We start from the raw sequence: 18,378 nt of genomic DNA, 5'->3' as shown, positions 1-18,378 counted from the left end.
TACATAAGAGGTTCCTCTCACTTTTGTGCTTCTGCTGTCACTCTTCTTCTTGCCTGCAGTACCCTCCTTAGCCCTTATAGCTAGCCAAGTCTTAACAGTCTTAAAAGTCCAGTCAATATTGATAAATGTGGCTTCAACTGATTTTCAGAAGTAACAGTTTATCCACTTTTTTTTTTTGAGATGGAATCTTGCTCTCTCGCCCAGGCTGGAGTGCAGTGGCGCTATCTCGGCTCACTGCAAGCTGCACCTCCCAGGTTCACGCCATTCTCCTGCCTCAGCCTCCCAAGTAGCTGGGACTACAGGTGCCCGCCACCACGCCCAGCTAATTTTTTTTTTTTTTTTTTTTTGTATTTTCAGTAGAGACGGGGTTTCACTACGTTAGCCAGGATGGTCTTGGTCTCCTGACCTCGTGATCTGCCCATCTCGGCCTCCCAAAGTGCTGGGACTACAGGCATAAGCCGCCACACCTGGCCCAGTTTATCCACTCTTGACCATTCATATTTCATATGCTGGTTCCTTCAGTAGCCACCAATACATATGTTGAGATACCTGGCTGGGCTGTCATTATTATTCTGAAGTAGAACCCTATGCCCAAGCTGTTCCCATGTAAGTTCATAAATCTAGAATAGATACAGCAATAATTTGTTTTTCAGAAAAAGCTATGATTGGCAACTCTTACTTTCTGTTGGAAGGTAGTAGCAACATAAATAATGACTTCTAGCCTCAAAAATCATAAAATTTACTTAAAATTATAAAGTATAAGCATTTAAAAATTAATTTTTTTATTTCTTAATTCTGTAAACATTTATTGAGTGCCTACTATGTTTCAGGCACCACTCTAGCCACTTTGAAGATGTATTAGTCAACTAAACAAAAACTTTTGCTATCCTGGCACTCATGTTCTTTTAGCAGAAACAGTAGATTTTAATATTGTTAAAAGGTAGTAGATGTTTAGAAGGAAAACAGGATAAGGAAGATTGGGAGAGCCAGAAGGTGGCCTGGGGGGAGATGGGAGATGACAATACTGTATTAAAAAGAAAGTCAGGGTGGGCCTTATTAAGGGTGCTGATATTTCAGCCAAAACTTGACAAAGGTAAGAAAGTTGACCGCTTTCTAGGAAATGACATTTCAGGCCAAGGGAACAAGAGAGATTCTAAGGCTGACGTGCCTGGTGTATTCAAGGAACAACAAGAAAAAGATGTGGCTGAAGTAGAATAAGTGAAAGCAGGAAAATAGCAGGAGATGAGGTTGGGGATGTGGAGGGCCCATGGTGATATAGGGCATGGGTGGTCTTAGAAACTATGGTGAGGATTTTGACTTTCATTCTGGATGAAACAGGAACCATTGCAGAGTTTTGAGCAGGGGACAGACGGGATCTATTTATGCCGTAAGTCAGGTCAACTATAATAATAAATATTGTAAATGATTTAAACTTCCCTGTTGTAAAAGAGAAATTCTCAGATTCATTCAAATGTGATTGATATAGAAAAGCTGAAATTTAACGACTGAAAGAAGGTGTAAAGGAGAATGATGACAAAGAGAAAACGGCAGCTGCAGAATTAAAATCATACAAAACCAAATTCGAGGCAAAAAAATACAAAGGACAAAGAAGAATGTATCATATTGGTAACAAACACAATCACTAGAAAGTTGTGGTAGTTTACATATTTTTAGAGAACTAAAAATAACATCAGATATATAAAGCAAAAACTGAAATTCAATTAAAATTATAGCCCAACTAAATTAGTCATGTTAGGAGACTTTAACACATCAAAAAGATAAGTATTTCATAAAAAAGAGGATTTAAATAATAATATCCTTGAATTTGTATCTATTGTATCTTTGTACATATGTCCCTAACAAAATATCATTACTTACAAACACTAATGGAAGATTTGTTTTGAAAAATTTACCATGAAGTAGACCCCAAAGAACACCTCAACATAGAGATCATAAGGCTACATTCTCATTGTGTAATATAATAAAACCAGAAATAATAAAAGGGATGGCAAAAAAATTTAACTGCTTGGGATTATAAAACTTTTATTCTAGTAAAAGATGAAATCAAAACAAAAGGTGTAGACCACAGCTATACAAAAATACAAATGTAATATAATAAAACAATGAATTTAAACTAAAGCACAATTCTAAGGAATATTTATATCTTTACAGACCTAATAGAATATGTGAATGCTTAAAAATAAAATAAGCATTTATCTTAAAAAACTAGATGCAGAACAATAGCAAAATGTAAATATAGGAAAGAAATTTATAAAAATAAAAATTGGAATTAATAAAGTTGTAAACAAAAATCTGCATTGATAATATTTATTGGGTATCTACTATATTTGAAATGCTGTTTGAGGAGCTTAACTCATTTAGTACTGTTATGATCCCCATTTTATAAATAAAGGAAGCACAGGGAGAATAAGCAACTTGCTCCCAGTAGCACAGCTCCCAAGTGACAGAGGCAACACTGGGATTCCATCCCATTCTCCATCACTGTGCTCATTGTCAGGTCCACATTCCCTGTCCACTTCTCTTTTCAGTGCTATGCTGAACAATGAGTTCTTTACGGAAACTCTGCCATACTCATTCAAATGACCCTTTTTTTTGATGCCCCCCCAAAAAACAGTCAGTTATAATATATAAATCTTCACATCTAGATAAAAATGGAAAAATGTGCCTAAGTAAATTTTGACAATTTATATATTTTACTTAGCTGTAGTCAAGCTTTGCCACCTTCTTTTTTGATTGACTCTTTTTTTTAAATAATACTGCTATAAATATTTGTGAGATTTTGTGTGAACATAAATTTTCTTTTAAAAAATTTTAACTGATAATTATATTATGGTGTACAATGTACTGTTTCAAAACATGTATACATTATGAAATGAACAAATCAGACTAATTAACATATCGATCACCTCACATGCTTATCATTTCTTTGTAGCAAGAACATTTTAAATCTACTCTTTTTAGTAATTTTGAAATGCACAATACATTATTATTAGCGATAGTTACCATGCTGTGCAATGCATCCCCAGAACTTATTCCTCCTGTCTAACCGAAACTTTATGCCCTTTGACCAATTCCCCCTTTGCTTGCATGGCTTTCCCAACCCGCATGGCCTCTGATAACTGACATGCTACCCTCTACTTCTATGAGTTTGACTTTTTTTAGGTTCCACATATAAGTGAGATCATACAGTATTTGTCTTTCCGTACTACCTACCTTATTTCAATGGCATAATGCCCTCTAGATTCCTCCCCCTCTAGATTCATCCATGTTGTTGCTAATATAGAATTTCCTTCTTTTTTAAGTATTCTTTTGTGTATATATACACCATATTTTTTAAATCCATTTGAATATCCATTGATGAGCACTTATATTGTTTCCATATCTAGGGTATTGTGAATAATGCTGCAGTGAACATAGGAGTGCAGACATCTCTTCAACATACTGATTTCAATTCCTTTGGGTATATACCCAGAACTGGGATTGCTGGATCATACGCTAGATCTATTTTCAGATTTTTAGGAACTTCCGTACTGTTTTCCAAAGAGGCTGTGCTAATAATGTACATTCTCAGCAACCATGTACAAGGATTCCCTTTTCTCCACATTCTTGTGATTGGCCCTCGCTTGTATCTTTTTATTATTGTCTGTGTTAATACACAGACAAATACAATTTTGTGCTTCCAAAAGTTGGAAGCAAACCAAGCCACAGGAAACTGGTAAATTTTTCCCACTTATTTTTAGATCTGATGAAATTTTTTGAAATGCTAAAGTAATTGTCTCTAATGAAACACTTACGTATAGTTTTAATTTTTCCTGAATAATCCTTATCATCTAGTACCATGAACTGAGATTTGACTTTTCTTGGGAAGGAAGAATATGTATGCATGCTTGTTCATCTGCATGTGTGTATAACAAAGAGACTGAGGTTTACTTAACAATAGAAAAGAAAGACCATTTTTATAATATAGTCATATACAGGTAAAGAAATACAACCTCATATTCCAGCTCCCTTCAGCTAATCATACTACTATAAAGTCCTCACCACAGCACACCAAAAGTAAAACTTGTGTTGACAAAGATTTCAACCACTGTTCCTGAGTTGGTCACTATATGTCTATTTATATTCTTGTGTGTGTATATTATGTATATATGCAAATATATACACATATAAAGATAATTATGTTTATATATGTAAACACACATATATATATATAACATACACACACACACATTAACTTGTTCAAATGAATATAAACACATGTACTGGTGCTTTCATAAAATATAATATATTCCAAATTGAGTTCTGGATTCAATTTGTAAGTTCAGTTTTACTCTGTTTTCCCCTGAGAAAGCTTTTAAATATATCTGAGGCAAAAATGTTGTGGTAGTTTCAGCTGTTCCTGCAACCACTTTCGCTATTTGTGTCATTATTATTGCTGCATAATCTGAACATAAAAAAACATGGTGCTGTAACAAATGACTTCCCACTACTGACAGTTATAGCAGCAGCATTTCAATACTGATGAAAAATTTCCCAGCAAGATATCTGGCCAGGTTTACATAAACCAAACAGGAAATGGCTGCCACTATTCACATTAAATCCAAACCATTTGGTGTAACTTTATCTATGTTTCACATTAATATAAAACCTCTTTCATTCTCAACTGGTGAAATTTCATCAGTATTAAGATTTGAAAAAGTAACTTGAGATTTCACGTGTAGTATTCTTGTTTGTCCTTTGATAAGATCTTTTAAAGATAATTTTTGAAAAGTTTTTTAGCTTTTTATTCTTTAAATTTTATGAACTTTGTAAATTTTTATGATAGGGAAAGGTTTGTTATGATTTTTTCCCAATGGACTGCTAATAGAAGTTAGCTTGTGTAGCCCATGTGCTAGATGCTGTCAGTATCAAACTGCCTTTGACTTTCACACCTCTCAGGGGACTAGTAATTGTTGTGTTCAAACAGCCTGTAATTGTGATCCCGCTGGCTTTCTCAGTACGCTTCTGGCTATTAGAATCATTAAACAACTCAGCACCTGTTAACAGCATTGTAAATATTCAACCCTGCTTGTGCGCAGGTTGAGTCCAATATAGAGAAGTCTTACAGAGCTCAGTCTCATAAATTAGAGCTTCTGACAAGTCAATTACTGTGAAACTGGGTTTCTCTGTGAAATAAATGAAATAGCATGCTGACAAAAAGGTAGGCTGTCTGTTTATGGCAAAGAGAAGATAATGACTTGATGATTCAATGCAGTGAACATGAAACTACATTTTATCCTTTACCCATAATTAAACAGTTGTGAAATGTTTGTGTTTAAATAACCAGTAAATTACAAATTTTGTACTGTGGAGAGTGCAACATGAAAACAGACCTTTTTACTTAGCTGTTGCATGCTTTTTCAAGTTAGTAAAGTGATTATTAAAATTAATGATATGTAATGTTTTAAGCTAAATGCTTATAATTGTTCAGGCTAGAAGTTGCACAATAACTAAAAAAAAATTCACCTCATAGAAGTAAAGGCTATATTATGCTACTAATAGAGAGCATATAAATCTGTACTCTATTCCTTATTCACAGAAAAATTCAAAATATATTAACTCCCAAAATTTTATGTAACATAAAAAACTTCATTTACATTTAAATTATTTTATAGTGTCTCACAAATTGTATATCTAATTAAGATGTAAGAATATCTTACTTTTATAAGGATTTGAAAATATTTTAAATGACTTTAGAATCTCAGTCCAAATATTGACAAATAATAGTATTTGGTAAAGATCAGTGAAGTTCAATTTACTTGAATTGAATTTTGTATTTCTTCTGTTATGCAAGTCAGTAAGAATGTTGGTGACCACATTTAGAAAAAAAAACTGTGTTAAGAATAAATAACAATGAAACATTTATGTTTTCTGCATGAAGAAATGTGAACTTTTAGCAAGTTAGATTATGAATAATATTTTAGCGGTGTCATCATATAATTTATTGTAATCTCAGAAACATCATTTAGGTTGATTTTTTTTTTTTGGCGACTTACTTTAAATGTTTAAGAAATATTTACCCTGACTATATTTTATCTGGGTGAAAACCACAAATTTGTCTTTAAAAAGTCCCAATAGGCTTAAATAAACAGACTTTAGAAGGGACATTAATCCATTGAAATATACCTTGTAAATACAGTAAACAAAATAAAGCAAATACAGTAAATAAAATAAGATAAATATTTAAAAGAACCTGTAATTTTTTCAAGGAAAGTTTTTTTCACTGATAGTTTTAAATATTATTTGTAAGTGTACCAAATTTATTCATTAAAGCATAAAAATGGTAAAGTTGACATCCCAGTTATATATAGGACAACGGCTGATGGTAATCCGTTAACAGGATCCATTAGTTTTCAAATGACCTAGTAAATGTATAGATAAAAATAGAATTTTAATTTTTTTGTATTTCACAGTAATATTTTCAAAATATCTTCTTCCTGTAATGTCAGTTGCATAAAGAATTGTTTGTTCCAAGATCAAGGCAGACAGATTTGGTTTAAAAAAAGAATAGTTTGATTGTTACTCTACAAATCGTACTACTTAGTATCCTGGGCACATTTTGACTAGTGTTTTGAATTTAGAAATAACTTTATCAGCTATGTATTAGTCCTGACAGCTAAAAATAGGATTGGAAAATTTATAGGCTTAGCTAGCCAAAAGAATGTGAAATACAAAGTAAGCACTTATATTGTAGAAAGTTTGACTTACGAATTTCATTTCTTGGAAAACAATGAAAGAGAAAAAATATTTTAAAAATTTGGAATGACTTTGGATATTTGTATCTTTTATATGGCTTGAATGTCCAGAATTTTTATTTTCACCTCTAAAGCAGAAGACATTATTCTAACTACTCCTCCTTAGTCATTTTCCAAAAGAAAAGAAATATTTTCTAATGGTTAATAATTTTGGTTTTTCACTTCCATATATGCTTAGTTAGACATAAATTTGAACATTTTGTTTAAATTAATGACAGCACTAGTTCAGTACTTATTTATCTTTTAATTGATTAATATTGCTTTATTTAGGTCCATGCCAAGAGCTTTTCTAGAAAAAGCAATAACTTTTCGATAGATCAAAATTAAAGTAACTATTCCTTTTTAATGGAAGTAATTTTCCCAAATAAATTGCAATAGTCTCTTACTATAATAATTTTTATGTAATGGGGCCTCTCATATTCGGGTGTACCTAGCCATTTGCACTAACTTTTCTTTCTAATGAAAATATGTCCTGACATTTAGTCCTGCTTTGTGTATTTTTAAATAATTTTTTTATAATTTACTGACCCCAAGTCTCTTCCTTTGAAGAATGAAAAATATCACAAAAATTGTCATCTAGATAGTGCTCTCTATTGCTCTCAAGTTGTGGTTTTCTTTAGTCCTCTCCCATTTGAAATTGTTAGCACCCTTTTCCCAGACTATGAATATTCCCTTCCTAGTCCTGTACAGATGTAAAACCATCATGATGGGGTCTTAGGGATCAGAACCTGTTCTCTAAGACCGCTTTCCACTGCCATTCTTTGATGTGGTTGGGGAAAAGGGAGGTAGGGCATATAAATTACCCATGCTGACTAGGATATAGGGTTCACCTAGTAGGAATTAGGGAACTGCCAAGATTATGGGTGTAGTCCCTTGCTCTTCGGGTCTGTTTCCAGGCACAGATCCCTAGTGGCCATGGGGTTTTGCCAAGAACTTCTCAGTGTTGCAGGGATGCACATTCAGGTGAAATGTGTGTCTTTAGGCTTTTTGCTTAGAAGATATACAGAGCTGGACTTATGTATTTTTCCTGTATTGAGACTTGGTTAGAATGCTTTATTTTTACCCTGATGATGTCCCTTCTAGTCATTAGGATGACACTTATTCCCTAAGCACTAGGGGAACAATAATTGACTAAATTGCCTAAAAGAACTCATCTACCACCCAAGATTAATATTTCTGTGAGTTTTGTGATGTTACTGAGGATAGGTTTTATAATAAAAGGGGATTATATTTATATATATTCTGTGAAACTGAGGTGATAGTTTTAGTAGAAAGTGTCTTGAAACAAATAATAATAACCTTGCTTGTTTTCTAGCTACTACAATTTGGGTGATGTGAGTCATGATTCTGTGAACAAGTTTCTGTCCCATCTGATTGAGAAATCCCTGATTGAATTGGAACTTTCCTACTGTATTGAAATTGGAGAGGTACGACTTAGTCATATGCGTTCTAATTGAAAAGATTGCCCAGCTTTTTGACAGGTGTTTTGCTTCTAATACTATCAAAATTTTTAACAAAATTGTTTCAAAAGCACCCGTCTGTATTATTAATTTTATAAAGATATGTACTTTCATCATACTCTTCATTTGTTATTCTTTTGAAATAGGATAATCGCAGCATTGAACCTCTAACTTATGGCCGAATTGCCTCCTATTACTATTTGAAGCATCAAACAGTTAAAATGTTCAAGGACCGCTTGAAGCCTGAATGCAGTACTGAAGAATTGCTTTCAATTCTAAGTGTGAGTTTTTCATATATTTCATATCTTCTCTTTTAATTTAGGGCTTAAAGTTTTGCCACCTAGTTTGTCTTGAAATTTAACAGAAATCATTTGTAAAGCCCTTTCCTCTGTCAAACAAGGTCACTACAAAGCAACACATCTAGACTAAGATGCCCATAGATAAGGTGACCACGTAATTTATGATCCAAACTTGGATCCTTCTGAGTGTGGAATGAGATCCTATTAATATTTAAGCCAGGATAGTAGATGTAAACTGGACTGTCCTGAGCAAGGCAAGTCATCACCCTATCCTTAAATATAATAGCCTCTTTGAATTATGATTGAAAGCTTTTCTTATTACTTTTTTGGATAGTTCCTGTTGAATACTTACCTGTGATGCTACTGAAGTTTCTTTCATAAGCATCCACATAATTAAGTTCTTAGAATTAATGTCAGGACAGCTGTTTATCCCCCATCCCCACAAACACCCTTACCAAAAAAATGACCACAGATATATCACTTGGTAAAAAACTATACTGTGTTCATTTTTCCTTTTTTTTTTGCCAAATAGCTAAGAAATTAATATTAGCAGCATCTTGTTCACCTTTCCTTCTACATAACGTACCCTTCTGGCTTTTTTTCCCTTTGTTGATTTTAAGTGTAATAATTTACCACAAAACTTTGTTAACACATTAGTTAGGATATTCATATATTCTTACTGTTATGTTATCCTTCAGATGTGTTGGTGCTTTTTTAAAAAGTTAAGAACAATTGGACCATTCTGTCTTTAAAGTCCTTCTCTTATAAATTCATTGACTCTATGGTAGTTCACTTAGTAACTTTTTTCCTTCCTCTCCTATTGCTTTATCATTCTCAATAAGCTTCAATATCCCATTCACAGTTTTTCAATTTCTCAGTTTTTTCCCCTCCAAGAAACTAGTTTGTAAATTTGGGCCCAGCATAGTGCCATGTACATTTTAGTGAGTTTGAAAATATTTATTAATGAATTGATTAACAGATGGAAGGATAGGTAGATCCTGTAATAATCAGTTTTCTATTGTTTGCTCTGTAGAAAAGAATAGAGGACTAAAGTATATAAGGCAGCTACCGAAAAATATTTTTTAAGAAATTAAAAATTTATTTCTGATGGAAGAGTACAAAATATAAAGAATTTTTTAGATCCTTAAGAATGAGATTTATATCAGTTCCTAGCCAAAGATTCATAGAAGTAGGATTTCTCTGGGGAAGAGACTGTTGGCACAGGCAGCAAAATAATGGTTAATAAATTTGGGCATACCTCTTAAATTAGTATCTGTTAGATTTAAGAATATAACTTCTTTCATATTTATCTAATCTCACATTTAAGCATACTTTTCTGCCTTGGAAACATGTATGATAACAGCTAACACCTTTGAGCAGTTTTTATGAGCTAGACATTTAGAACTTTAAATTAATAAACTAATCCTCACAACAACCACTCATTTGATATTAATAACATCCCATCATTATTCCCATTTTAAAGATTAACCACCTTGTCCAAAGTGAGTGGTTTGCAGTCTAGCACCAGCGTATGGGCCCTGAAACCATCCTACTGTACTGCCTCTCAAGTCATACACATATACACACATGCACACAATTAGGTGGAAGGCACTGAGGTGGGAGGTACAAAGTAATTTAAAACTAGATACACGCTGTAAAGGAAGTTTGTGAAAATCATATGCCTACTACATTCTGTACCCCTCTTTATTCCACTAAAAAAGCCAAAAAAAACCTTACAATCCCAGGGGAATTAAACGTTTGTTTTAGTCTTCTCTTTGAAAAGGTATTGATCACAAAAGGTCTGTTCCCATCCTGTCAGCAGCATGTTTCTTTCTGGCATTACACTATATAAAACCAGTTATGCTGGTATATTTTTGTTAAAATAAAGTCAGTTCTCTTGTTAATAACTAAATAAATGGAACCATCTGAAAATATGTATAAGGAAAGCTATATAATGGAATATTTATATAGATATGGTTTGGTCTACCCCATAAAAATTTCCACAGCAAGAATATCTTCTTCTCCCATGGTGTTTAGTCCAAGGAACTCTCAGCTTGCGCTAGATATTGTCTCAGTCTGTATTATCTCAATGAGGGTTCATTCTGAATGAAGAACCATAGGACTCACATTGACAAGGAGATGTGTAGGTATCACACTGTTTTCTTAATTTCTTGCCTAGGAATTATTCTTTGTTCACTAACGAACACTATGTGTAGCTACCAGCGAAATGCTAAATAATACAGCAAGATTGTATAATTATGGTGTAATTTCCAGAAATCCTTCTTCTTCTTAAGTTTCTTTAAATGACTTTTTTTTTTTTTTACCATGAAAAGACTACCAAATGACTCACAGAACTCAGTATCCTCACTACTCTCGCCTCCAAAAATGCATATGAATCTCATTGTGGTTTTAAAATAAGGAGACAGTAGTAGTCAGACAGAAGCTGTAGGGAGCAGGATGATAATAGCATAAGAAGATGAGAAAGCTGTGGGGATAGCATTAGTGTTTCAAAGATCTGTTTCCATTATCATTGCTTTTGTTATTATAATACTTAAGAAAGTTATATTATGTTTTTGTACAGTTAACTCATATAACATTAATTGTTAATGCTTCCTTTTACTAAGATACATTCATTGATGTTTCTAAAGTCATTTTTAAACTTTAGTTTTTAAATTTTTAGTATTTCTGATAACATTACAACTGAAAAACTTCTTTTCTTTTGAGTATTACTTTGAACTTACCATAATAATTTCTTAAATTTTATTAGTGAACAAAGTTTTCTTATTTCTTAAGCTACCCATTACATTTGTCTTTTGGTTTTCAGGATTTGGGGGTATTAATAACGTATAGAAATTAGATTCATTAAGATTTTTATTTTGGGTCCTCTGAATATGTTGCATTGTGATGACTGTGGGCACAAAAACAATAAGCTAGAAGGTAATCATAAATTGGAAAAAAAAGAATATTAAAACATCTATTCACTCTTACCAAACATTTCTAAATATGTAAACCCATTATTTCTCTTCAATTATCATCAAAACACAGTTCCAAGTGATGATCTCTTGATTGTATCTAGTCCTAACTGATGGTACCTTCTTTTGGACCTTTTCTTCCTTTAGAGAATATAAGTATTTATAATCTTGAACTGAGCCATATGGTTTTCTCTTTTTTAAAAAAATGAGTTAGAATTCTTACCCTTTATGTAGTCATTTTGAATATTACTATTAACTTTTCTGAAATAAGAATTAGAATTTCCAGAATACAAAATCAATGTACACAAATCAGTAGAATTTCTATACTCCAACAACATTCAAGCTGAGAGCCAAGTCAAGAATGCAATCCCATTCACAATAGCAACAAAAAGAATAAAATGCCTAGAAATACAACTGACCAAAGAGATGAAAAATCTCTATAACGAAAATTACAAAACACTGCTCAAAAAAATCAGAGTTGACACAAACAAATGGAAAAACCTTTCATATTCATGGATAGGAAGAATCAATATTGTTAAAATGGCCATACTGCCCAAAGCAATTTATACATTCAGTGCTATCTCTAACAAACTACCAATGACATTCTTCACAGAATTAGGAAAGACTCTTCAAACTTTATATGGATCCAAAAAAGAGCTTGAATAGCCAAGGCAATCCTAAACAAAAGGAACCAAGCTGGAGATATCATGTTACCTGACTTCAAACTATACTACAAGGCTACAGTAACCAAAACAGCATGGTGCTAGCACAAAAACAGACATAGACCAATGGAACATAATGGAGAGCCCAGAAGTGAAGCCACACACCTACAACCATCTAATTATTAACAAAAAAAAAAAAAGGGAAAAAGACTCCCTATTCAGTAAATGGTGCTGGGATAATTGCCTAGCCATATGCAGAAGATTGAAATAGGACCCCTTCCTTACCCGTATACAAAAGTCAACTCAAGATGGATTGAAGACTTGAATGTGAAACCTAAAACTACAAAAACTCTGGAAGATAACCTAGGAAATACCGTTCTGGACATAGGCCCTGGCAAATATTTCATGAAAAAGATGCCAAAAGCAGTTGCAACAAAAACAAAAGTTGATAAATGAGACCACATTAAACTGAAGAGCTTCTTCATAATAAAACAAACTATCAGTAGAGTAAACAGACAGCCTACAGAATGGGAGAAAATATTTGCAAACTATTCCTCTGACAAAGGTCTAATATTCAGAATCTATAAGGAACTTAAATTAACAAGCAAAAAAAAAAAACCCCATTAAAAAGTGGGTAAAGGACATGAACAGATACTTTTCAAAAGAAGATACACATGTGGCCAACAAGCATATGAAAAAAAATGCTCAATGTCACTAATCATTAGTAAAATGCAAACCAAAACCACAGTGAGATACCATCTCACACCAGTCAGAATGACTATTATTTTAAAAGTCAAAAAATAACAGATGCTGGTGAGGATGCAGAGAAAAGGCATCATTTATACACTGCTAGTAGAAATGTAAATCAGCCATTGTGGAAAGCAGTGTGGCAATTTCTCAAAATACGTTTCTGGTAGAAATGTAAATTAGTTCAGCCATTGTGGAAAGCAGTGTGTCGATTTCTCAAAGAACTTAAAACAGAACTACCATTTGACCCAGCAATCCATTACTGGGTATATACCCAAAGGAATAAAAATTGTTCTGCCATAAACACACATGCACGTATATGTTTATTGCAGTGCTATTCACAATATCAAAGTTATGGAATCAACCTAAATGCCCATCAACAGTAGACTGGATAAAGAAAATGTGGTACATACGCACCATGGAAAATTATGCAGCCATAAAAAAAAAGAATGAAATCATATTCTTTGCAGAAACATAGATGGAGTTGGAGGCCATAATTCTATGTGAAACACAGAGATAGAAAACCAAATACCACATATTCTCACTTATAAATGGGAGCTAAACATTGAGAACACATGGACATGAAGAAGGGAACAACAGACACAAGGGCCTACTTGAATGTGGAGGCTGGGAGGAGGGAGAGGATCAAAAAACTACCTATTGAGTACTATGCTTATTACCTGGGTGACAAAATAATCTGTACCCCAAACCACCACAACACACAATTTACCTGTGTAACAAACTTGATCATATACCCCTGAACCTAAAATTAAAGTTTAATTAATTAATTACTTAATTAATTAGCAGAAGATTGTCAGGATTGGTAAAAATTCTATATGTTATGTCTGTTTATACCTTATCCTCTGAATTCTCACCTTTTATGTTCTTTTTCTTTATATGTAGAATGGTTGGGGTCAGCCTGGTAGTTTTCAGAATGATATTATATTGACAATATCACCCTTTGACCAAAGAATGGAGACAACAGACAGTTTCTGAGTTTGCAGATGAAACTGAATTCTTCCAAATAGTACCGAGCTAAGCTAAAGGAAATTGTCTGAAGAAATATTTTAAGAATATATTGCAGTGTGCCTATCTTGGATAGTTTATCTTTAAATATTACTCTCCATTTTTTCATACTCAATTTCGTTGTTCACTATTCTACCCACAGACTATATATTGATTCATCAAAAATATATTTATTGTGTGTCTACAATGTGTAAGGCACTTTCTAAGGGCAAGATACAGAAGAATGAACCTTAGTGACAAACTTCCTATGTGTATGTGTGAGAGTGTGCGTGTGTGTATGTGTGTGAGTGGGTGTGTGTGTGTTCAGACACAGATAAATTATGGGCAATGGTAGTAAACCATGAAAGACACTCGCACTTTGGTGTTGCTACTGATGGAAGTCATCAGCTCAGTGTGATGCTCTAAGGATGACAGCAGATGTTGCCCATTATCAAAAAGAATATCTAAAAACAAAACAGGAAATAGTATTCTGTCCTTTATGTTAATCATCCATATGGAGAAGACTTGCTATATACATTTCCGGTGGCCTCAGATCAAAAGGAGATCAGAGAGAAAGTCTGAATGTGTCCAAAGTGAGCTACTCGAATGTTAGAAGACATGTGATTAGAGTACTTTGGTCTAGAGAGGCAAAGGCTTTGAATCAATGGGACCAAAATTGAAATCATGAATAGAGGCCCTCTTTGGATCTTGAAAACAGTAACTTTTTCACAGTTAGTAGGAGGTTCCATCTGATTTATTACTTCAATTGACAGATATAATATAGGCCAAAAATTTATAGGTTCAAAAAGAGATGGGATAAATTTATTAAAAGTTACTAAAGAACTAAAATAGAAAATGGAATTGTGCTTGTCATATTTGGTGTGATAGGTGATTTTTTTTTACAACGTAGGGATCAGGATTGGACCTGCCTGCCTGGCATTTGCATGAATTTTTTTCTGTTGGAGCTCCAGATACTTTAGGAATATTTTTATTCTTCAGAGTATTGTGGGCTTTTTTTTTTTAATGTGGCAGTCTGTTAATACTTGCAGATACTAATTCCTGTTGATTATTATTCCATTATATGAAACTACTCCAGTCAACAGTGAGAAGGAAAATACACTTCCACTCATTTTTTTTTCTCCTGTAACATCTCTTTTGAGACTTCTATTTTTATTTATTCCTCTTTCCTAGAAGCTGAGCTGTTTCTGGCTTATGTTTTTAGATATCGTCGTCTTTAAATGATAGTAAAATACTCTAGTCTGGGTGGAAAGCAAAGATTCTATCGAAACTATTTCTCTTCACTAATCTCCTTCTACAATAGAAACCCATTTATTTTAATCCCGTCTTTTCCATATAGCGATTAAAAAATAATAATTACTTTTTATTGAGAACCCACTACATGCTAGGCAGTTTATATACATTATTTATAAGCATCAAATAACCCTTCAAGTTAAGTGTTAATATATAAATAATGAAATTGAATTTTAATCTCATTAAGTTGTTACAGGTTCTATAGAAGGTAGCTCCTTAGAACTTTTTTCTTATACCCTATTTCCTCTTAGACATATTCTATCTTTATCCTATTATTTCATTCCAGCTGTAAAAAAAATTTAAAGCATTGACATGTAAGATACATACTTTTAAAAAATAAAGAACCAGAGTTACTTTTAAAATTATGTATGAGCTTGTAACTAGAATTATAAGTATTAAATACAGATCTTAATTACTAACGAAATAATTATTTCAGCTTTTTTTTATTGAAAACATTATTTTAAGTTTTAAACAATCTGATGCTATTTTGGAAAACGTTAGGTGTTTTATAAGAACCCTTGCCAAGTTTTTTCTAACACCATGAATTAGTAAGCTTCATAATTAAGGCAGCTGCTTCACACCTCTACTGTTAACCAGTGACATTACATCTGTCTTGCTCCATTGATGCCCTCCTCCTAGTTATTGAAGCATTTAGCAGTTTTGGCAACAGGGATTACATGGCATGGAGTAAGTCATCTAATTAGATATAAGTAAAAATCCTGAGGGAAAAGGACATTTTGAAAGTAATTTGAAGAATCTCTTAATGATGTTGGCACTGAAATCTGAAGTGCAGAGTAAAAGTGCCTGTCATCGTGGCAAACCAGGATCATGATCTGATATGTTCAGTGGACTTTTAGAAGGTAGTCTATTTTAAAACCGGAATGGAAATGAAAAGCTTCAAAGTTAGGGAAAATTTTTTTTTGAACAGATTTTTCAGAATATGCTGCTATAATATTGACAATTTTGAAAGAAAGCAAAATATGCCCCAAATGTCTTATGTCTCAATAATTTTCAGTTAATTTGTATAACATACACTCAGTTGTTATGGTTCTTATGACAACATGAAATGAGATTTTATTTATATATCAAATATTTAATTAAAAGTAATGAAATTCTTATTTTCACACAAGCTTGGATATTGACTAAAAGAATGAGTTTCATGTCTAAATGTAAATAGAACTATTCCAAATTTAGAAAAGTACCAGAACAATAGAATTTTATGTGTCAATAAATATCTAGGTTTAGCAGTTCTAAGTACTGTTCTCTTTAAAAGCATGCTGATTCTTTGCTCTGCCCATATATAGAACATTTTCAGTAATATAACATTTTTAATACTTGAATTTTATCATGTTTGAGGCACAACTACAAATTGTTTTGTAGGAAAAATTGCAAAAATATCTTTCTCAAACATATAAGGTTGAAAAAATAAGCAAGAATGTTTTTATAAGGGAGAATTTAAAACTAAATAAAAAGGACAAGCCAGTTATGAATAGCATTGGTGGGGGACCCAGCATGTAAAAAAAAAAATTAAAGAGTTGTTAAAGGAAAAATGAAAGAAAGGAAGGTTAACTGAATAACAGTGAACACCACCAACCTCATGGCCTTCCATTTCCAAATAACCTCCTGACAATCACAGGATCCCATCTGCTACTCTTTATCTTCTTAGTGGGGAAACCTAATGGGATATCTTCCAGGGTTTGCGAGAAGAGCTTCCTTAACTAACCCTCAGGCTGGGGAGCTGCCTGGCATCTTTTGGAGAGGCACAGATGGCAACTGTCTTGAAAAAAGGTATCTTTCTACTTCTCTTGGTTTCTTTCCCTTGAGACCTTCCATGTTGTCCATTATTTCTTAACTTCTAACTTTCTGCACTTATAAGCTTTCTTTAACATAGAGAAATGAAATATTTTCCCGATAGAAGTCCTCAATCTCAAATATATCTATTGTGATTTAGTTAGATTATAGGTTTTTAAGCTGTTATGTTCCAACAAGCATAAAATTTATTTGTAATACTATCTGGAATTTGTCCTGTTTTAAATTTCTATTCTTTTTTTTTTTCTTAATTACTTTTCATTTCCTAAACTGTCCCACAGATTAAGGACTGTCAATTACCAGGATTCCAAAGGTTGGTGATTAAATAGGAAATGAGTTTAGATTTAGGAATGAGTTTTAGTTATTTAAGAAATGTGTTTAGATAACAAAATATATTTATTTTATTATATACTAGTTTAACTGTCTCATTAAAATAGAAAATGGCCCAACCTTGCCCAAGATGACACAACTACTACGGAAAAATAATATAAAAACTCAGCTCCCAACAGGGAAAGGACAGTGTTAGAATTTATATCTCCCGGCAACCTTTTGAATGTCCTCTTTTCCCATTTCTGTTGTGTACTTTTCTTTTTTCCTTCTTTTTACATCTTATTTTGCTCTTTTATCTAAATTTACAAAGTAAGGTACATAAAAAGGTTGCACTCATAAACTTCTCTGCCAAAGCTATCTGTAAAAGATACTTTTAGCTTGTCATTTATTAAAATTTGCTATGTATTCTATCCAATAGTCAGTACACTTGGGGAATACCAAAGAAACAGAAGATAGATCCGTATTTTTTAAGATTTATACTAGAGCCCTAAAAGCTTAATGAAAACAAAGGGATAAGCTTGTATCTAGCTCTGTGTGCCATTGCTGCTCAATATAGCGTTATCTAAGCATGGCAAGTGTTTAGTTCTACCTTCAGCATTCAAGGCAAAAAGAGGTGCTGACATTGTCCTTCCCCAAAGAGTTACCAGCCTATCCTTTGGGCAAGATTGGAACACCAAGCTCCCAGGGACATATAAGAACATTTACAAAGGGTACTCCAACTAAACATTTTTAAATCACAAACACAATCTTGATTGGGTTCATATAAGTTAAGTCATATTTATAAAACTTCCATGGTATTTTACTTTCCAGAGAATCTTTCTAGGAATTATTTGGCAAAATAAATTATTATTAATCTGGTTTTGAACATTTTTTAATTATTGGTAGTAAGTCTCTGCTTAGTGATATAATAACTACTTAGAAATGTCATTACACAAGCAATCATGTTGGAGAAATAAAAATAACACTGA

The 18,378-nt window shown here is 32.9% G+C and overlaps 1 protein-coding gene across 4 annotated transcripts in view; it reads left to right on the top strand.

Annotated features, from left to right (window-relative positions):
* ASCC3 (activating signal cointegrator 1 complex subunit 3) overlaps nucleotides 1-18,378 on the top strand; it is a 377,280-nt gene that overhangs the window by 290,684 nt on the left and 68,218 nt on the right. For all 4 annotated transcript variants that reach the window (XM_024248504.3, XM_024248503.3, XM_054557910.2 and 1 more), the window contains 2 exons: nucleotides 8,131-8,242; nucleotides 8,422-8,556. In XM_024248504.3, coding sequence (XP_024104272.2) covers nucleotides 8,131-8,242; nucleotides 8,422-8,556 — 247 coding nt within the window. The remainder of the gene's footprint in view (nucleotides 1-8,130; nucleotides 8,243-8,421; nucleotides 8,557-18,378) is intronic.

This window comes from Pongo abelii, chromosome 5, assembly GCF_028885655.2.
Source record: "Pongo abelii isolate AG06213 chromosome 5, NHGRI_mPonAbe1-v2.0_pri, whole genome shotgun sequence".
NCBI classification, from domain to species: Eukaryota; Metazoa; Chordata; class Mammalia; order Primates; family Hominidae; genus Pongo; species Pongo abelii.
Note: the sequence above shows the minus strand (reverse complement) of the source record. Positions and strands in the feature narration are given on the sequence as shown.